The sequence below is a fragment of the Crocodylus porosus genome, unplaced genomic scaffold, assembly GCF_001723895.1.
Source record: "Crocodylus porosus isolate Cpor-Errol unplaced genomic scaffold, CroPor_comp1, whole genome shotgun sequence".
Classification (NCBI taxonomy): domain Eukaryota; kingdom Metazoa; phylum Chordata; order Crocodylia; family Crocodylidae; genus Crocodylus; species Crocodylus porosus.
Window position 1 is genome coordinate 169,190,055 of NW_017728906.1, and position 22,777 is coordinate 169,212,831.

The following is a 22,777-nucleotide window of genomic DNA, read 5'->3' on the forward strand; positions in this document are numbered from 1 at the left end:
CTGGTCTTCCGCAGGAGTACTCTAGCTTGGTTCACCGAGCTCCTGATGCACTCCTCTGATATAGTGGTAATCTGCTATCAAGTCCCCTCTCAACCTTCTCTTCTTTAGGCTAAAGAAGCCCAGGTCCCTCAGCCTTTCCTAGTATGGCTTGCCTTGCAAGTCCCTGATCAGATGGGTGGCTCTTCTCTGGACCCTCTCAAGTTTTTCCACGTCCTTACTGAAGTGCGGTGCCCAGAATTGGATGCAGTACTCCAACAGTGGTCTCACCAGTGCTTCTTTAGTTTTACATGAAATGCATTGGTTGATGCATGACAGCGTGTTGTTTGCCCTACTGGCCACCACATTGCACTGATGGTTCATGTTCATGTGGTAGTCAATCATTACCCTGACCTTTCAGCTGTGGTGCAGGTCAGGCTGTCACCTCTGAGCCTGTATGTATGTTGAGGGTTATTTGCCCCCAGATGGAGCACCTTACACTTGGAAGTGTTAGACTTCATCTGGTTCTGATCTGCCCAACTCTTGAGCCTGTTCAGGTCCATCTGTATCAGCAACCTATCTTCTGGTGTGGTCACACTGCCCCATAATTTGGTGTAATCTGTGAATTTGGCCAGAGAGTTTTTCACTCCCCCATCCAAATCATTGATAAAGTTGTTGAAAAGCACCAGACCAAGCACGGACCCCTGAGGGACACCACTGGCCACTTTGCGCTGAGATGACATGAATCCATTCATGAGAAATCTCCGAGTCCTACCCTATAGCCAGTTTCCCACCCACTGAACCATTGAGCAGCTGAGCCCACAATCTTCCAGTTTTCCCACAAGGATATTGCAAGGTTCACACCGCGGTCTGGGTGCAAATCAGTGTCTACTACCACAAAGAGTGTTAGCTTTTCTAGCTTTACTTCCATTGTAGGCCTTAGTGGGCTTTGTTGCCCTCCCCTACAAAACTACAGTGCATCTGCTCTAGCTTCTCAATAGCCTATTTGCCATCCTGATTAATATATAGTGTCTCTACAAGGGCCAGTGTAGCCCCTTCAGCTGGGGGCAGTAACTTGCTCTGTGGCCACTCTCTCCACACTTATAACATCTATCCTGCCATACTGCCCTTCAGTCCTTCTCTTGTTCTGCCCAAGTGAGGTTCGGCTATTCCTCTGCCTATGGCCAAATACGGCCTTGTGCCCTTATCTTGCCATGTACTTTTTTCCTCTTCTGTGTAGGCCTCTGCCACTGACTGCAGTTTGTGCAAGGGCACCCATTGTTGGGTTCCTTCCTCCAGGTCTCCATTAAATTGTTCTAACACTAAGTGGAGTATCTTTTCCAATTTTTTGGGATCCAGCCACTTTTATGCAAGATCCCAAATTATCTGTAGTAAGATTTGGGGTCATTTCTCATCTGGCATCTAGCTCTCATGAAATGTCAGCTTGTAATTCTCTGCCAGTACAGAATTGCTGCTTTTACTATCTGGTAGTTCCCGGCTTCTTCCTGAGAGACAGCTCCATAAGCCACCTAAGCTTTGCCTGTTAAGAAGGGATCTAGGTAATAGACCCACTTAGCTCTCCCATCCCACTACTGTTGCCATCCTTTCAAAAAACATGAGGCACGTCTCTAGGTCCTACCTATGGACCATCTGGGGCATGGAGAATTCTTCCATCCTTCCTCCTGGTGCCCCAGAAGCTTCCACCATCTTCTTGTTCAAGGCTAGCTGGCAGACTAGCAACTTGTGGGCCTATCAGCTACCTATTCTACCCTAGATTTTTAGCAACTCATTTATCTGTTGTTGCTGTCTCTGCAGGATTTGCAGCATGGCCTCTTACATCTGCCACCAGCGGTGCCCTGAAGCGGTTGGAGTTCTCTGCATCTAAGTTGGGTTTGGTTGCCAGCCTAAACTGGCCTTTGGGTGCCATCATCTCTTGTCTTTCTAACCCACTATAACAGCTTAATTCATGTAACAGGAAGCAGTTCACCTTTGTGATATGCAATCCTCTGACAAAAAGGGTTTATCATTCACTGTACTCACAGTCCAAATTTAGGGACTGGCTAGGCTTGCCGGTTCAGTTGCCTTGTATGTTTAAAGCAGGGCACCACTGGCTGGGAGCTCCACAATCCCTTCACTCTCCCCACATCCACCGGAGTTCAACAGAAATAGAAGTAACAAAAACACAGGAGCCTGTTGCTTCTCTTACCCCTGTCTGGGACTGTTGCAGCCAGGAGCCATCATTCTTTCTCTCTCTCCACCAGTTCTGGTCACTTCAGCTGCTCTTCAGTTCCCTGCACATGCTCCAAGCTGCCAATCCACTGGCTTCTCTGGGTTTCAATCGGGAGCAGGTTTTCTCCCCAAGCCGGCGGATGGAAAACTCTGATCCCCACTATACTGTGGAGTGTGGAAGGGGCCAAGGGAGGGGCACAGACCTTTGCTCCTCTCTGTTGCTGTGCTACAATCATCTTGAATTATGGTCATTAATGAGAGAAAGAAGTTTCAAAATCCATTTCCCATTATTCTTCTGTTTCTCCTGCTTCCCTTTTGTATTGAAAACATAAAATGTGTTTCTTATGATCTTGCTACCTGCTGACATGGAGGCCACTGTTTAGTTCCCCTTCAATCAAGATATTCAGTTTTTTAAGGGTGGAATTTTCCCATCCTGAATATTAAATGGCTAAACTAAAAGGTGACTCAACAGACCCTGTCAGTAACAGACAAAGATTTTCTGGCTTCATTTGGACAGTCATTTGAATGTATGCCTTTCTTTCCCCACAAACTTAGTTTGTCAGACTTAAGCATCATCACAAGAGCTGGTTAGAAATTTCTGTGTGAACAGTTTTCCAAAGAAAAAATTGCTTCTGCAAAAATATTTTTTTTCTACTAGAAAATATTAATTTTTCCAGAAAATACAATTTTTTTGTCCTGAGAAAATTGTTCCCAGCTTCACTGCTTCCCCATTACTCAGCAGCCCAGTTTTCCAGGACTTCCAAGATCCCTGTCCTTTGCAACCTGGAAGCCCTTACAATCCCAGCTCCTAGATGCCCATGCTTCTGGAACTGCCAAACTCCCTGCAGTTTTCAGGAATTCTCAACTTTTCTTAACAGAAATTGTGAAATTCCTATTTCAAAATTTGATTTCCTGCTCTGGAATTTTTTTCTTTAATTTTAGAATTTTTCATTTTAAGTGAATTTCAGCTTCCAGACAGCTCTACTCAGTACCCTCTGCTCTAACTGCAAGATTCACTTCTTCATCTTTGCCTTTTTTGGGAGTATTACTGTTAAAAATAAAGCCACAAAGCACTGCACCCACAATTTTTCCTCAAGTGAGAGGATGAAAGAGGGAATGAACTGAATGAGGATGAAAGAGAGAATGACAGGTTAGTCATTTTGCACTACCAGAAAGTGCTCACATACTACTGTGATGAGGGTATTATAAAAACCTGTATAAAGCAGAATAGCAGTACTTCATTTTCAGGTCAAGTTGTTCCTTTCTAACCTAATCTTCAGAACACTGATAAAAAAAATTATGGAACTTTTGGGACATTCATGTAACTTTGACTATCTACTTGTTTCAGGCAATGGAGTTCAAAAAGATCCTTTTTGATCCTCCTCTATGTCCTTTTGCTAGTCTCAGTCTCTTCAAGAAGCCTGAAGCCTCTTCAACTATCCTTTCCAACATGATTCATTCAATTGGTTCATGTATGCTTCAGTTAGGTTAGTCTAAAGGATGTAACATTTCATTTAATAAAATCTTAACGGATTTGGGCTGAAATAGGAGAAGCTTCCATGGATGAATTCTACTGCACAGCCACCTGGACATCTTTTCACAGCTGTACAATATACTGTAGTATTTGAATACAGGATACTTTTTTCTGTTACAGTCATTAAGCTACTTTCCAAAGGAGAAAATACTCATATGTACCCCTAATAAAGAATTAACCCCTGCAGTTGGCTGATTTGTGTCTCCATTACAAGGAATACAACGTGGCTATTGGACCGTCTTTAGGGACATCACAAGATCTGTACATCCTATTAGAAATGCTTGTTTTTTAAAAAAAAAACTGGCATTGTGTGAACAGTTATTTGAGTATACAATTGGCTTCAATAGCTATTTTCTTATCAAATGTTCTAAAAGTCAGTCTTGTCTAGAAATTGTGTACTATGTTTAGAAAAAATGCCATACCTTGTTCTCTGGATTGCTGAACATCATAAACATATACTTATAATGTATTAACTACTAACACTGAAAATATCAGAATGAAAGAATACTCTGACATTTGACTCAAAGTTGGCAGTACATTTTATGACTTTTTAATCTGGTAATGGATACTATAAAAGCATTTGATGGGCAATAAGTATTTCCTTTTGAAAACAGTATAATTAAAGCTAAGAGATGATAATCTTTCTCAAAAGGATTGATACTCAAATTTCATGACGTTTCACATTTTTAAATTTCAAGATAGTACATTCCAAGAAGGAAGTTTCACCAGCTACTAAGACGACACTGATACTTTAAAATGATATCCTAATTATTTTAGCACATCCAAATTCTTCCATGGAATTGGAGAAACAATGTAAACTTTTAGATCAGGGGTTCTCAATCCTTGGGCCACGGCTCGGTGCTGGGCCGTGGCGGGTTGACTGCTGGTCCACAGCATGGTTGGCTGCTGGACCAGAAGTGGCCATGGACTGGCAAACTGCGGTGTCCCCAGAGTTGGGAGGAGAGGCTGCAGCTCCTTTTGCAGGGGCCATGGCAGCACAGGGTTTGCTCCTCACCCCCCCCCCGCCCAGGAGGTGGGGGTATTCTTACCTGTCTTCTGCCCAAAAATTCTGGCTGTGGTCAGCTGTGACTGCTGGGCGTGGTTCCCATAAAAACTTTGGGAACCCTTGTTTTAGATGACAAGAAAACATTCACTCTGAATGAATGGAATCCTTTCCCAGTTACAGTTAGGTTTCATTGGAGAAGTAGGACACATACTGTATTTATCCAAATCCAAAAGGACTTTGAATTAAAATGACCCCCCAATACTTAGTTTCAATACATGGAAAAGTCTAAATTTGTTGAAATAGCCTTTTAGTTTGCAGTTGTCTCTGTCACCACCAAATTTGAATGCCCTTTCTCAGGATAGAATTCTATTTCCCTTTGTGCACCTAAATAGCAGTTTTTCAGCCGTACACCTTGGCATTTTTTGCTCTGCCTCTGTACTGTGGATATATAAGCTTGCACATGTAGACTAAGCATGCACAATGGACTGCACACTAGCCCATACCTGATCATAAGTCCTGAGGGGAAGGAAGGTCCTCCCATGTTTCCGGCCTAATAGCTGAGCAGTTAGGATACTTGCCCAGAAAGGAAAAGACCTGGGTTATAGGTCCCCCTCACCTACAGGATGCTTAAACACATATCTTGTTAACGTCCCAGCACAGTGCTCAATCCACCATGTCACAGGTTAGGAATTCCCCAGACCCCTCACTTTGCATTTCATAGTTGTTGAATTAAATGAATGGAGAGCAATAACCTAGGACATTTTTGCCTAACTAGGAGCAAGGCTCCAAGCTAAAACCCATGGCAGCAGCTAAATCACTGAGCCTTACATTCTCTCCAAGCTTGCTCTCTTCTTCCTGGCCTCGCATATTTTCCTCTCTTGGCTGCCCAGAAGACCAGCTTCTAAAGGAGCACTGGAGAGACAACTGAATCACAATAATGCCTAACCTTTCATTCGGTAGTCAGAGCATTATACTAGGAAGTCAGAAAGACATAGATTCAAACACCCTTGGAGAAAGTAGGGCCTAGAAATCAGGTCTCCAGCTTCCTGGGCAAAGGCTCTAATCATTCAGCTATTGGGGTTAATAAATGGGAGGGTCCTTTCCAGCATCTAATACTTATTTAGTTGGGTTTATGACCAGCTACATTTTCATGACTCAGATGAATTTACGCTTTCAGAATGGACACAGGTACATAGCTATGTACATACCCAACCTGTGCATCCACATATATACATCCATAATGCAGGAGCAATAAAATCATAACCTGACATAAGTACCAAAAATGCCACTTGTAAAGCTAAAAAGGTACCATTTAGGTGCACAAAACGAAAAAAGAATTCTGTCCTCAGCCTTTTATCATTCACACTATCAGTGCTTCTGTGACTATGATTGCTGTGAGAACTAGTTAGTTAGTCTGAAGTCAGGCAGAAGACAGGCAAATTTGCAGCTTATATATCAGGAGTTGCAATCCCTGGCATGCATGCCAGAGCATTGCATGAGATGCCATTTTGCTCAGCATGCCAGAGCCAACCCAGGTTCTGCTGTCAGCCACAGAACCCATGCTGCTTGCAGCAAGGGGCCATGAGGCTGTAAGTACTGCTGCAAGCAGCTTGGGCCCCATGGCAGGCAGCAGCTGCTGCCCAGAACCTGGGCCAACTGTGGCAGGCAGCTGGGAGGCTGCAAACAGCTGCACTGGGGTCCAGAGCCCTGAACAGTCTCCATGGTGACAGTGGGTGCACATACATCTCCAGGCAAATGGCAGGGAACGAGCCAGGGTTGCGCTGCCCCAGGTCCCTTGGCCATGCACCCTGAAGCATGCATGCAGCTGCCACCGCCGTGGAGCCCAGTCAGGGCTCCCGAACCCAGTGAAGCTGTTTGCAGCCTCCCAGCTGCCTGCCACAGCCAGCTTGGGCTCTGGGCAGCTGCAGCAGGGAAGCTGCACATGCCTCAGGGCACACAGACAGGAAGAGGTCTGGCTCTCCCTCACCATCCTGAACAACCCTGGCACCTCCCTCACTGTCTACCTGGTTGTGCATGTGCACCTGCTGCCAGCAATGAGGACTGGGGCCCCTCGTGGGTCCCCTGCCATCTGCCTGTGGCATGCCAAGTCCGGGCCTGGGTGGAAGCTGGGTTGTTTTTGGCACTCTAGCCAAAAACATTACTAGCCCCTGTTATAGACTAAGTAAATCAGAGAGGTGCGAGAGATGCAATCCTGCACTCACTTCATCAAATGCTGTGAAAGGATATCCATAGAGTAGTGCATTAAATAGAGAAAGAGATATGAATACAAAAGGTAGGGAAGGGAGGAAGGGAATGGGGTCAGAGAGCAGTGCTGGGAGAGGAAAACAACTAATAAACTCATAGGGACAAAGGGGTCAGAAAAGCTAATTCTGGTAATGGAATAAGAATCTGTAGTCCCTGTTTAGACCACGCTTAACACAGTTCACTCTGTGGATGATTTCTTGTTCTGCAATTTTAGGTTCAAGGTTTCTAAAGTTTGTTGTTTAAGAACAGCTAGACTGTGGTCAGTGCTGGAATGTCCAGGAAGGTTAGAGTGTTCTGCTACAGGTTTATTTTTGTTTTGGAACTCATGTCTGATCACAGTTCACTCATTCTTACCTGTAGGGATTACCCAGTCGATCCAATATAGACAGCAGAGGGGCACTTTAAGCAGATGATGGCATATACAATGTTGGTAACGGTGCAGCCGAATGCACTTCAGATGTTATAATCCATGTTCTTAGCCCATAGATAATAGGGTCTGTATTGCTGAGGGGGCACAGTTTGGCACAGCTTGCATCCAAGTCTGTTGCAAGGAGAAGCGCCTTGGTGAGAACAGAAGTTTGGGTAGCTTGCTGCTTTAGAAATACTGTTTGAGGTTGGGGGAACAACCAGGAAAGGGTTGTTCCTCACAGATATCTTGATATAATCATCCTTTTTTAGGGTGGTGGAGAGAGGTGGAAGTAATTGATGTGTCCAAGGTGTTCAAGCTGGGGACTATAGGTGACAAGTATTCTGTTGTCCTTGTCTTGGGGTTGGTATTGTAGCAGGTTGGAGAAAAGTCTGAGTTTGGCTTTGGTAATTTGAGTGGTTACAGTTCAGAGATTTTATTATAATGGTAGGAATCCCTTCCTTGAGATCCTTAAGGTGTTTATCCTGGTTGGTGGGATCAGAGCAGATTCAGTTATAATGTAGAGCTTAGCTGTAGACAACGGATTTAGTGGTATGCTTAAGATGAAAGCAGGTGCTATGAAGATAGCTATGGCAATTGGCGAGTTTCTGATAGTTTGGTGGCCGTGTGGCTGTTGCAAATCTGCAACATGGTGTCTAGTAAATTAATTTGCTGGGTGGAGTGAAGAGTTAGTTTGATGGAGAAATGAAGGTGTTAAGTTTCTAGTGAAATTTCTGTAGAGATTCCTTCCCATGTGTCATATGATGAAGATGCATTGTGTACCTTAGATATATCATGGGGATGAGAGGGTACCTGTGGAAGAAGTGGACTTCAAGTTATCTCATAAATATACAGCCACATTGGGAGGCCATACATCTGCCCATAGCTATGCTATGCCTTTCTAGGTAATGGGAATTTCCAAATCTGAAATAGTTGTGTTTGAGGACAAAGTGGGAGAATGTGGTTTCATTGTTGCCTTCTTTGGTGTTTCTAGATTTTTATATATGTACTTCTACTGAAATAATATATATTAAAGACCCCTACATCCATATGCTTCACGTTTCTGTATGGCTTCATGTATGCTTTCATTTAGAGTGGTGATACATGCCTGTGTTTTGGTTGGCTGTCCCTATCTGATTCCATAATGAACTTAATTACTTCTTACAAATAACTACTGAAAATGAAAAATGACTTTTCAGGTACATGGTCCCTTCAACAGGGAACTGCCTTACAGTACAGTCTCCTGAACAAAACAGCCTGATTTGCCTGTCCTGCTGGCTGTTGCTACTGCTACCAGGGCTTAAAGATAGTGTATCTCAGCCTTTTGATGTCTTTTTCATGAATAAACTGGAAGAATATGGGATTCCTACAGACTGAATTCCTGGAGGAGGACAATTAGATGATTTTTATTTTATTTTTGCCACCTGATTTATATCAAAGAAGACAAGCTACCAGTCATCCACACAAGGAACCAAACCAAAGGAAAGAAAATGTAGAGGACCCAATTTTCACTGTGAATCTAAACCACATAAAGAAAATATTATCAACTTACATTCTCTGTGATTCATGATGTGCAATTATAAAGTGCACATCTTCCATATGAATTGTATAATAGAAAATTAAATGTGAATCTATATTACATGTGACAGTAAGAGTATTGAAAAGAATTTAAGGGGAGGAAAAAGCTTGATGGAAATCTAAGCAGTAATAATCTCATCAAGGAAGTGGCACTTAAAATTCACCTGCTTGTAGTAAAACAAAGCAGAGATAGCATGGAGATATCCCTATGAAGATTAGATGTCCTTCTTTTAGTGACAGGGGCATAATATAGATAGATTATGGAAACCTTAATATAACACACTTTTCCAAATCGCAGAAGCAGAGCTGTAAGCATTTATTGTTATTCTTTTTCATGTAAAAAGTATTTTCAAATTATCCATGTATTGCAGACTGCGCACAGGGAACAAATTTACTTAGCTTTGATATTCACTGAGGCATTTTATTGAATTCTATGTAAAGCTTCATCTTGCAGACAATATAAATTACACTTTAAACTACTGTACGAGAAATTACACAATACATATTAAAATATATATTGTAGTGAAAAACTTAATTTCTTTGTTGAGCAATGTAATTTTTTTAGCCTAAAACTTAAAGCAGTATTACTTATCTTTGAGCTTTAATTTGCTAAATCAATTTCAAGTCTTAGACTGTGAAAATTAGGTGATTAAAATTAGAGTTTGCATGAAGCTAGGAGATGAAGCTGAACTAGTAACAGCAACATTTTAACAGTAAAGGCATCTGGGTGTATAAATAAAGTAGATAAAACAGTACACGGTAGAATATAAACTTGGAGGCCATAGTAAAATAAAATCTGTCAGAACTTTTTGCCACAACTGCAAATATCAGGTATCACTAATAACTTAAATTTCCTTTACAGACTATGATGAAAAAAAGAATTTGAAGTGTTTTAACATGGTAAAATATGGTTGCTATGTATCTTTTTGGAAGAGAACTGGAAATGCTTATTAATGCGGTATGAAGGCATTATGTAAGAAGAAGTTGGCATGCATATGAAATAGGCAAGAGAACAAGGCAAGCAAGGAAGTATACTTTAAATAGGAACTAGGAAGAGGACAGAAACTTAACAAGGGTACTTACTGGAGAAAACCACATCACTTTAAGAATCCAAATTGTCAACGAAAAATTCACAACAAGGATGATAAGCAGGAGGAGGACAAACAGGTAAAGGCAACGCTTTCTCCATCCATAAATGCCAATTTTGTAGACATATTGGTTCTTTGGCCTCTCTAGGCTAGTGCCTGGTGTTGTTGTGGTATATTGTTCACGTACCATTTGCTACAGAAGAAAAAAACAGAGAATGGTTAATTGTATTAATAATTTTTTCTTTTTAAAATATATTTTTTAAAAGAAACATCAATGAAATATCAAAATATTATTCTATTATATTATATTATTCTAAAAGCAAATAATGCCAATTGGATAAAACTTGTGAAGTTATACCTAACTGTGTGTGGGCAGTAGTAGTTTGAGGAGGGAGCACTGAACAGGAAGCAGAGCAACAGGTCAGGCAGGAGAAAGGGATTAGAATGGCACTAGGGCTAAGTACAGACAGTCAAAACTAGTAAGGTTGAATTCAGTCTTTGCTGGTTCATCTAAACTGCGGAGATTGAACTGATAAGCAAGCAAACATTTACTTTTGATTCCGGAAATGCAGCCACATGCCTGCAGTGGCCCAGGCCAGAAACTGGGGGATGGTAGAGCACACCTCCCTGCTCACCTGGAGCAGACAGTTTGGGCAAGCCCACCCATCCTGCTGGGGAGGGAGTAGGGTAAAAGCATCCTGGGGTGCTGGGGAACTATGAGTTAACTTGAATCTGGAGGAGATCTGGGACAGAAGTTCAATAAACCGATTTAACCTGGATCAGTTAGGTCTGATATTACATGCATCCAAGTTTATCTTAAATCAATTCCTGCCATTTTGAAAGCAGTTTATGTGCACTGAACTTCTGTTGTGTTACACACTTAGATCAGTTTCTGATGAATTATACCAGTTTATGTGTAATTTCTGTCCCTAGCCCAGGAGGATGTGGGACTTAAATCTGTGGCATCTGTGGGAGTTGTCTGATGTGACTGCAGAGACACTAGCCATCATCTTTAAAAACTCATGACAATCAGGAGAGGTCACAGATGATTGGAAAAGAGCATAGTGCCCATATTTAGAAAGGGAAAAAGGAGGATAATGCCCATATTTAAGAAAGGGAAAAAGGAGATTAGGTGATTAGGAACAGTCTACATGGATTCACCAATGCAAGTCATGCCTAACTAATTTGATTGCTTTCTGTGATGAGATGACTGGCTCTATGGATGCAGGGAGACCAGTGGATGTGGTGTACCTTGATTTTAGCAAGGCTTTTGATACGGTCTCCAACAACATTCTCACAGGCAAGTTAAGGAAGTATGGGCTGGATGAATGGACTGTAAGGTACACAGAAGACTGGCTGGAGCATCAGGTTCAGAGAGTAGTAATCAATTCCTCAATGTCTAGTTGGCAGCTGGTATCAAGTGGAATGCCCCAGGGTTGGTTCAATGTCTTCATCAATGACCTGGAAGGTGGCATAGAGTGCATCCTCAGCAAGTTAGCAGATGACACTAAGCTGGGGGGAGTAGTAGATACACTGGAGGGTAGGGCTAGGATTCAGAGGGGCCTAGACAACTTGGAGGATTGGGCCAAAAGGAATCTCATGAGGTTCAACAAAGACAAGTTTAAAGTCCTGCACTTAGGATGGAACAATCCCATGCATGAGTACAGGCTGGGGGCTGATGGGCTGGGCAGCAGCACTGCAGAAAAAAACCTGGATGTTGCAGTGCACAATAAGCTAAATATGAGCCAACAGTGTGCCCTTGTTGCCAAGAAGGCTAACAGCATACTAGGGTTCATTGGTAGGTGTGTTGCCAGTAGATCAAGGGAAGTGATTATTCCCCTCTATTCAGCACTGGTGAGGCCACTTCTGGAGTACTGTGTTTAGTTTTGGGTCCCCCACTACAGAAAGGATTTGAACAAATTGGAGAGAGTCCAGTGGAGGGCAACAAAAATAATGAGGGGACTGGAAGACATGACTTGTGAGCAAGGGAACTGGTCTTATTTAGTTTAGAGAAGAGGAGACTTAGGGGACTTAATAGCAGCCTTCAGCTACTGAATGGGGGTTTGAAAGAGGATGGGATGGCAGTGGTAGCAGATGACAGAACAAGGAACAATGGTCTCAAGTTGCAGCAAGGGAACTTTAGGTTAAATATTAGGAAGAATTTTCTCACTGAGAGGGTAGTAAAACCCTGGAACAGGTTACCCAGAGAGGTGGCGGAAGCTCCATCCTTGGAGGTTTTCAAGACCCAGCTAGATAAAGCTTTGGCTGAGATGATCTGGTTGGGAATGGTTCTGGTTTGAGCAGGGGCTGGACTAGATGACCTCCTGAGGTCTCTTCTAACTCTAATTTTCTATGATTCTTTGATTCTCCATATGGGCTTTGTTAGGTGTCTTGTTTTTGCCTCAGTGGTTCCCTTGATTTTCCAAGAACAACTGCTCAAAAATATTGTGATTTTCTTGGTTGTTAATCAATTACTTGATATGTTCCAACTTAGTAAAAATGGATAACCTCTTCTTACTGAGGAAGGTAATTCAATCAAAACTGGGACTTTCTGATAACCAGTAATGAACCATTTGTGTTAATTATTGCTTGGGATTCTCTCTTGATTTACACAACTACAAGAATGCTTTCAAGATGCTGAGCTAAAGGGTAAAAAAGAGGAATGAAATGGCTAACAGGGTGTGCTTCAAGAATGAGAAATCACTCTGACAGTAACTGCTACTGCACCCAGGTGATTGTCTGGTGAATGGATCCACACCTTGAAAAGCAGGAGAGACCAAGACCGCTTCTTTTGCCTGTATTGGTAAGAAACTATGACTTTTCTGGCTAAATATACTGGACTTTGCTTTACTTTAGGTTTATTTAACAGTGAATACTTGTAGTAAATAAAGCCTTTCTGTCATTCATTGAACAAGTTATCATGTCAATCCTTTATACGCTAGTCCTGATCTCATTCATCACTTAACACATCTGTTTACCTTTTTAGTTCAAAATAACTATAACTCTTGAAAACATTCAAAGATTATATTTATGCCACACTCAAAAAAGGAGGAAAAATGTATGTGTTTTATCACCAATAACACTGAAGGGAGCCTGGCCCAGCCCGAGCCCATCGCCATTCCTGTCCCCATCACCGTCTCCATTCCCTGGAAGCAGTGCCAGGCTCTCAAGAGATGAGGCCATGCAAGCCAAGTGCCAAGTCTGCCCCTGTCTGTTGTGAGTGGCACTGCTGAGCATCGAGTCCAGCATTGCTTGCAGGGAATGGGGCCAAGCTCAGCAATCAGCTGGTGTGGCCCCTTCCTCTGTGACCAATGCCTTTGCAGCCCAGGCAGCGCTGCTCACAGGGGATGGGACTGAGCCAGCAAAGTGCCAAGCCCAGCCCCATGCCTGATATTTTGATGTGGCATGGTGTATAAGTCAAGGTGGATTTTTAAGCCCCAAAAACTGGGCTTCAAAACCCGACATATATACTGTGAAATATGGTATGTGCCTTTTCATAATGCATATAGAGGTAGTTGCATAATAGCTTAAAATAGTCAGACTCTTTTATATTGTGTGTGGCAAGGGTGTAGGGTGTGGTTTGGAGGTGGGTGGGGTATGCGTGAGCGGGATTTGTGGGGTGGGGTTTGTGCAGGTGTGGGAGGGTGTGGGGTTTGAAAGGGGGTGGGTTTGGGAGTAAGTAGAGTTTATGTGGGTGTGTGTGGGTGGGTATAGGGTTTGTGAGTGGGTGTAGGCTCCCTACCACACACGCACCTCCCTTATGCACAGCCCCTGTCACTGGCAGCAGCATCAGGAGCAGCAGGTAGTGGGCCCTTGGGGTGCTCATGACTGCAGCAGGCAGAGCTCCCTGGTGGTGTGCAGCTCTGGCTGAGTCCTGAGGTGGCACATGGTTCATGGCAGCATGAACAGGCCTAGCCTGCTGGCACATGCCTTCACACCAGACCGAGCTGGTTCTGTGCCAGCATCTAGGGCTTACGGCACTGTAGGCAGAAGCTGCATGCCTTTGGGCTGAGCCAGGCTCGTGGCTCCACCTCCATTGGGCCAGGTGGGCTCCATACCTCCACATGTGGATCTGTGATCCCACTGGAGTGCTGGAAGCCCCATATGGAGGCATGTAGCTGGCCCAGCCTGGCCTGTTGGCACACAGCTCCCACCTGCAGTGCCATGAACCTGGCATGCTGGCACATAGCCAGCCCAGCCTGACCTGAAGCTGCATGCTCATGGGCCAGGTCAGCTCTGTGCCACCATGTGCAGCCCCCAGGACTCAGCTGCAGTGCTGCTGGGGGGCTGTGCCTGCTGCAGCCATGAATGCTTCAAGGGCCCGCTGCCTGCTGCGGCTGCTGCCACCAGCAGAAGGGGCTGTGCACCATGGGGGAGGGGCTTGTGGTCCACACCCACCCACAAACCCCACACCCTCGTCCTGTATGCAGGAGCTCCCCTCTCCACTCAACAGCTACACTCTGGAGAATTATGAAGTATTATATGATTATGTGCAGTCATACATTTTATACGCAAAATTACATGGGTGTAGAATTGCATAATTCCCTGGGGTGTAAGCAGGCCTCATGACCACTGCAGCCCAGCTTTGCAGCCCACTGAGGGAGACGTGACACACAGGTGCAAAGGGGAGCTGTCAAGATGGCAGCTACACCCCATGGCTGATTGGCTGAGAGGGCTGCCTGTTGTGCATCCCTGTCCCTCTCCACCAACCAGCAATGAGGGGTAGGGCCATGTCCTATTGTTAATCTTGTTATGAGGGGTGGCCAGTCAGTGATGAGGGGTGGGGCCACATGATAGACAGCCCTCTTGGCCAATTAGCAGTGACGGGAGGGTCTGCATGACAGAAAGCCCCCTCAACCAATCAGCAATAAGAGGTAGGCCACCACAACCCCTTGGCCAATTAGAGGCATGGGGGAGGTGATAAGCCTGCAAAAATGGCAGCTGAATGCCTGCCTTCTTGATTTGGGTAGGTCCTGAGTCATTAGAACATACCTTCCCTATTTAGCCTGTTTTAGAAAGCTCTGTAGAGAAGACTATGTTTCAGCTTTCTAGTTTCTTAATGTTTCACCTGGTATTAGTGCATACAAGCTTCAAGTATATGCTGGTTAGTATAGGCTAAGATATCGCAAGGCAGTGACTCTTAACCGAGTGCCATGGAACCCTGGGGTGCTTTGAGATCTATTCAAAGGTGTCATGGGGTGCCATGAAATGTCAGCACTGTTATGTGCCCAAACATGATTCACAAGATAAATCTAGAATTTTAGACTAGGCATCCATAACATAAACACCATTCTAACCTGGAAGGGGATTTTATGTGTTCTTTGCAACAGAATTGTTCTATTATTATTTTTTCTGTAGTCATAAATCAGTGAAAACTAAGAATTAGCATTTTCTAAGGGGTGTCTCAAATATAAATAGATTGAGAACCACTGCTCTGAGGCTTTTTTATGTGATAGTGGAATATTTCCTTTTTCCCCTACATTTAGCTTAGTTCCATAGTGTGATCCAAGCAGCAGCTGACAGCTGAACAAGAAAAACTGACAGAGGTTAGTTCTAGAAGCTTACAGCATATTTGTCTTAAAATCTATCAGAGATAATTATCGTACATTAAGCTATGCATTAGTTTTTTATTCGGTGGCAGCTAAATGATTCTGTGCTACAAACAGGATAAGTACACAACAAGAAGAGGAAGACTTGATAGACACATTAATATGATGTTATTAAGTGAACATAGTGCTGATATTAAATATAATGTTAATATTATATTTACTTGGGAACCTTTGCACTCACTATTTTTAAGGTCATTTGTAAATCTGTTTCATACACAGAATTTAAAATGAAATATCAAGCTATATAATTCTATGTAACATTTGGAAATGTAAATGGGACAACATTTTTAGTCAGCAGTCAATTCTGTGTAAAACTGGAATAGAAATATACATTTTGGTGTGCCAGATATATTTATCATCTATGACATATTTTTATATTCTTACATCATACAACTTTATATTCTTACATCCAACAATTTTAACTCAGAGTATATTTCTTATATTCTAAACCACATGGAACTAATTTAGGCAAATATCATTTCAAAGAATAAGATAAACAATTAACACTTTAAACCATATGGTTTATGGTATTCTGTACACCAAGACACAGACTAAAGTTTATCAACATGCTCCTGTCAACAACCCTTTGGAAAAGTAGTCAGGGAACCATGCTGGTCAATAAATAGTAACACCAGCTGCTACACAATTTAATGCTAAATATAAGTAGAATAATTTCAGTATCTTTTGAAGTACAGTGTATTTTGATTAACTATCTGGACTAAGACTCAAGGTAACAGGTTTTTCTCTATTTTTGCTAGTTTATATTCAAGGCGATGAAGGAAAATGGGAAATAATCCTGGGTCAAGTGATTATTGTCCAGTGTAGAAAAACAGCTTCATAAAATATAACATAGTATTACAATTTAATGTAGATGGATAGCAAGGAATCATCTTTGCTTTATATATTAATTTGCTCCTCTGGATGTCAGCTGTCATGAATTTCAGCTTTCATATGTTCTTAACTTTGGGGTATGTTATTACTGTAGTTTTCAAAATACCCAGTTAAAATATTTTTTGTGAGCATAACATACTTACCACCATGACTTCCTACCAACAGAAGCCCTTTGTTAACATACTTTATACTGACAACTTAAAACTATTTTTGCATGTGTAGGCAAATTCTTTACGCTAGAAATCAAAATGCATAATGTATGCAAAGAGGAGGAAAGCAAAAGTTGCAGCAGTGCAGTCACACTTTTTACAAGACAGCACCATGATTAAAATTTAAAGGCTTCATTTTGGTTTTATTACATGAGATATTTGGTAAATGTCATGAAAAACACTAAACAGAACTAAATTTTTCTCATTTTTCCTCATCCTTCCATTTTAAATGCAAAATCTTTGGGGGGCAATAATGCTCTACACTGTGGTATGTCTGATGAAGAGTTATCTCTTCTGTCTAGTTATTTATGAAGTCTTTTAGCAGGAGATCCTCCAGACTTACTTTAAAACATATCGGAGCAAACCCTATTTCATTTTTATACATCCAAATGTGGCAAGGCAAATGGCATTTTTGGCACCTACATGAATTTTTCTTACTATTTCCACCTGTATAGCCTTGCTTGCCCTTTCTTGAGATGCTTGTCTTTCTTTACATACTCAAAAAGCTCTGCTATAGACACTTATACACTGTGATGGAATAGGGTTACCCACATAGATCCATAACCGCATGCAAGTCTCCAAAACTGTGACCAGAAGAAAAAACAACAACTACTGGCAATGAAGGAGGAAGAGAAGGAGAATATTCTCATCTTTGAGCTCACTAGCCTAGTTGTTAGCACACTTTCTCAAAGACTGGGAGACCCAGCTTCTAGATCTCAGTCACCCAATTCCCCCACTTTCCAAAACAAAGGTTAAAATATTCTTAGCTTAAAAATTGTCTCCTGAAAGTTAGAGTCATAGGTGTCTTCTGGCTACTTTACTGGAAGTTGAAATCTGGCTGAAAATCCAGTAAGTTTCCTTGAGGTCTCAGCAACAAATTGCTTGTCATTTCAAATTGCACTCCAATGTGTGACCAGATTATACAAAAGTATACACTTAAGCCAGGAATGGTTTTTAGGACTTCAGACAAGATTTTGATAGCTTCTAGAGCAGGGGTGGGCAATTATTTTGGCTAGCGGGCCACATAGGCAGTTCTGGGGATATGCTGTGGGCTGGTCAGCACCTCCCTACCCCCTACTGCAACAGCTGGGAGCTCATGCACCCTGCAGCTCCTCCCTGCCACTGCCAACAGTGCACAAAGTCCCAACCCCAACCCTGGACCATCCAACACCCACTTTAGACTCACCCCAGCTGGAGTGGAGCAGCCCCATGCCTGCTCCGGACTGCTCACCCACACTTGGCAGCAGCAGTGGCTGGGCAGAAGCTCCCGCTTGACGTCGGGGAAAAGCAGCCCTTCCCTCTCAATGCTGCCAGGCCCTTCTTGCTGCAGCCACTCAGAGCCCACACCTGGGCTGCTCTGTGGCTCCTCTGTGCCACCATCACTGCCAAGTCTGGGCCACCCAGTGGGGCAGCAGTGGCAGTGTAGAGGAGCTGCAGCAAGAAGAGGAGTGGCACTGGTGAAGGGCTACTTTTCTCCACCTTGTGCTGAGTATCAGCTTCTGTCCAGCTGCTGCTGCTACTCATTGTGGGCAAGTGAGTGGAGTGCAGGTGCAGGTCAGGCAGGGTCAGGGCCATTCATGCAGGTCCCCACCAGCACCACAGTGTTGGGACCAGCAATGGCAGCAGCTGGAAGGAGCCATCACCACCTGAGCTGCATTCCAGCTGCAGCCCCACTGCCGGGGGCAATAGGATGTGCCACAGGCCAAATGGCGCCTGGGCCGGGCCAGACTGAGGGACCTACTATTTGCCGGACAAAGTCCCTCTGTGGGCCGGCTCCAGGCTGTGGGCCGTATTTTGCCCACCCCTGTTCCAGAGGCACATTTCTGCATCTCTGAACATTAGATAGGAACAGAGTTGCAAGTTAACAAGTGTCAATTTAAGAATTCTAATTAAGGTGAACATTGTAGCATCTAAACAATTAGTTTGAATGCTGCCAGACCAAAAAAGAGCACAATACTCCAAGCCTCTAAGGGAGGAAAAAAGCTTTAAGGTAGAACAGCTCTTGATGACTCTGGAAAGATTAAGCAACAGGTATCTCTACCTCTATACTGAGGTATCTGTACACCTATATTGGCGTATCTGTACCTCTATATTGTATCATAAATGGAAAAGAAGTTAACCATCACTATTGCAATCTTCTGTTTTCTTTGGAAGTCTGCCTTATTATGGTTTGTACGAAGTAGAATTTGACTGTAGTAACAATGTTTAGGCCTGAAGCTAACCTCTTTTCTGGGCAGGGTATACTCTTGACGAGGGTTGAGAGCTGACCCAGAAGAACTCCACATTACTTTTCATACATAAGAATGATATAGATCAGTAGCTGGGAGCTTCCTCAGGCAGTTTTTCATATTTGAGTATAGGGAGACAATTGACTTATGCTAGTTTTTGGGGAATCTGTCATGTCTGGTGTATGGCAGTAAACAGGTCTGCACATCACAAACTGCCCCCACCCCCCACCCCTTCATTCCTATGAAATTTGGGGGAGAGGCCTTCCAGCAGAAACTTTTTTGTATCTAGTGGCCTTTAGAACCTTGGTTCTCTCTTTAGATATACATGGGAAACTGAGAGGACACCCAGACACAGCTAGAAGTTTCTGAAGAAAGTATATTTTGGGGTAGTCTGATAGTTTTATCAGGTATTTTGGAAGTATGGAAGAGCGTGGATTTGTTCTCTCAACTCCACACTAAAGCCTAACTGGGGATACCTAGGCCCTGTACAGTTAACCCTAATTCTGTCATTCTATAACTTTTGAATTATTACTTTTGCAACTTTAATATTGTTTTATCTTGGTTTGTTCATTTGTTTAATTAAAAATGAGGAAAGGTATTTTTCTCTTTAGAATATATTTAATGTGCTTCTTATGATTAACAGGATAAAGTGGTTATTCCATTCCACTGACAGTCTGATAAAATAAATTTGTATAGGCCAAACTGCAAGTTATCTATTTCTATACTATCAAGTTTACAGCTATTAGGTCAAAAGTAATCTATGCTTCTTGAGCTTCCTCTCAACTACTGAAATCCCAGACATCACTTCACATTTTCAGAAAATGTATTAATAATATTAGAACTTTAATATGTAACAACAATGGATAAATGAACAGAGTAAGATTGGAGTTTCCTGCTTACTATAATTAGTCAGGGTAAAAAAATTGCTGCATGTATTGAGTAATGTTCTGTATTCCCATTTTTCACAAGCTATGCTATATTTCAGTTTGTTCATGAATAGCTTTCACTTTAAAAATGTGCTGAATTATATGAGAATTCCAAGTCCAAAAGTTAAACACTATAGGCGCATCCATCCAAGTGTGGCCATGTAGTACGTGGCGTCACAAGCACGTCTGCAGTGCCACATACCACACAGTCAGGTGTTCTCTGCGTTTCAAGGGCATGTTGCCTATTGAGTGCACTGCTCCATTTTTTTTTCCCATTGGTTTTTTGACCCTCGGATATCTAGGGGTCAAAAAACCTGTGGAAAAAAAGGAGCAGCGCATGCACAGGCAGCATGCACAACTGAAAAGTGGAGCCAGGCCACCCAGAGCCGCACTGAGGCTGGCAGCCAGGCTCTGCCCAGCAGGATCATTGCTGCTGCAGCCCTGGAGGCCCCAGTATTGGCTTGAAAATGGCATTTAAAGGTGTAGATATATGAATTATAAGGGTTCAAAATGGGCAGCAGGGTTAACTGGTTTCTAAGAGCCTGGGTTTCACACACAGAGTTCCATATAGCCCTGGAAGCAGACAGGTGGTCTAGCATAACAAGGCCAATGAATGGACACAGCCTGAGAATTGAGGGGGGCATGCCATAACATGAGAACACAGCCTTCAAGGCAGACAGGTTGTCTAACACAACAAGGACACACCCTGGGAACCAAGGAAGTATGTATTATACTGTCCCATAACACGAGATAAGTGACACCAGCTACAAGGCCCCAGAGCAGCAGGGGGGTTGAGTCCCAGTTTTGGGGGAACAGACCAAATTAGGAGAAGGCCCAGAAGGCTATGTGACCAGAGAGAGACAACCAACCAGAGACAGCCATGAATGGAGAGTCATCAGGAATCATCAAGAGGGAAGGAAAATACAAAAGCAGAGACTTGAGATTAACAAAGAGTCCCTCCCTGTCCCTCTTTCTTCCTCCTGGTCCCTCCCTTAGTTCCATCCCTCCCTGTCCCTCCTTTTATTCCTTGAGAGGGGTCCCCATCTCCATCCCCATCCCTCGGGAAGGGTCCCCAAGGCCACCATGGACTGAGGGCATACCAGTAGCCCATCTCATGGACTCCACTGGACAGGGTGGGGGTGGGACTGTGGACCTCAGCTGCTGACACCTAAGAGAGACAGACTCAGAGGGGAGCCTGAGTCCTGACCCAATGTACTTCGACTCTGATGACAGCCCTAGACATAGAATTGTTTGATGTTTATATTATTGTTTGTGTGTTTTCACTCTGTATCAATAAATAAGCCTATTATCAACTGGCAGGTGTTGGGCAATTATTTTGGGCAGAGGGCCACTTACTGTGTTTTGGCAAGCCATTGAGGGCCTCATGACAAGTAGCCCAGGGCAGATTAATATAAATTTTCTAAATTTTTTAGGGGCCCCACAGGCTGGATAGAATGGCCTGGTGGGCCGCATCTGGCCCTCAGGCCACATTTTGCCCACCCCTGGTCTAAGGGTTGTGCTCTCCCAGAACAAAGGTATAGGGGCTGGGTCCAAATCCAGTACCAACACCCAGGACCCCAGGTAAGGCTGCTGGGGCCAGCCCAGTGCTGGCCCCAGCTTCTCCTACTACTCCCATGGTAACTTGTCACAGGCCAAAGTGTGCGTGGCACAGATGTTCGCCAGGGACAAGTAGCTGTGGTGCAAGGTACACCACTGCTACTTGTCCCCAGGGAAACCAAATGTCTGTGCTTGTCTGGATGTTGCCTATGTTACTATAACATAGGCATGATGTTCACCTAAATAAATGCCCTTGTCCTCTAGGAACTTCTAAAATGAATTTTTAAAAGGTGCTTTAGTTTATATATTTGAACAGGTAAGTGTGTTAAAGTTGATTTAACGTGTTGATTCACTGCATGCCTATTATGTTAGGCATGCAATATATCACATCAGACTTCTCTTGTGAAAAGGCCTGCAAACAGTGACATTGCTAGGACAAACATCTAATAATTGACTACTATAACAAATTTTAGGAATGGAACTAAAGTTTCCTAAACCATGTATTTGTTGCAAATATGAAGAAATTTGAATAGGCAGAAATCACAGACTGAAACCTACATACAAATGCTGCTGACATGGTAACATTTCTCTCTTTAGTAGTTTCTTTTGTATCTTCCATCAAATATGAAAAAACAATTAGATGCAAGGAAAGCAAAGAACTATTCCTTCTACTCCAAATGATGAACAAACAACAAGCAGCATTTGGGAGCTAGGAGCAGCGGGGAGAGGAAGGACACGGGCACACGTTTGTCTTACACACATGTGTGCCCCCTTACCGGACCTGGAGCAGAGGTGAGAGCAGCAGAGGCGAACGGAGCAACAGCAGGGGCAGCAGCTGATCCCTCTAAGGTAAGTGGGGCGGAGGGACCGACGCAGCTGAGCCAGATCCGGAGGGGAAGTGCCCCGGATCCCTCTTAGCTGAGCCGGTAGGGAGCCGCGCTCCCGAGCCGCGCAAACAGGCTAAGACCGCGCCGGTGTTTGCGCTGGCATTCGCGCCGGAGGGAGAGCAGGAGGGGCCCAGAGGCTGACTCCTGCTAGCCTGGGGCAGAGGACCCGAACTCAGCTAGAAACTCAGCAACTCCTACAATGGTGTTGACACGGAGTGCTGCGGGAGCTGCCCAGCAAGGCCTGGGGGGGCAGGGACTGGGGACCCCCACACCTGTCCTGCAGGTGCCCGCCTTAGGGCCCTGGAGGTGCAGGTGAGGGAGCTCCAGGAGGAGGTTAGCAGGCTGAGGGGAATCCAAGAGGCAGAGGAGGAAATTGACAGGTATTTTC

General features: G+C 43.7%; 1 protein-coding gene across 2 annotated transcripts in view; it reads right to left on the reverse strand.

Moving 5' to 3' along the window:
- The window catches only part of SGCG (sarcoglycan gamma), a 234,021-nt gene that overhangs the window by 168,859 nt on the left and 42,385 nt on the right, over positions 1-22,777 (reverse strand). For both annotated transcript variants that reach the window (XM_019530178.1, XM_019530179.1), the window contains one exon: positions 10,078-10,275. In XM_019530178.1, the coding sequence (XP_019385723.1) occupies positions 10,078-10,272 (195 nt within the window). In that variant the 5' untranslated portion in view covers positions 10,273-10,275. The remainder of the gene's footprint in view (positions 1-10,077; positions 10,276-22,777) is intronic.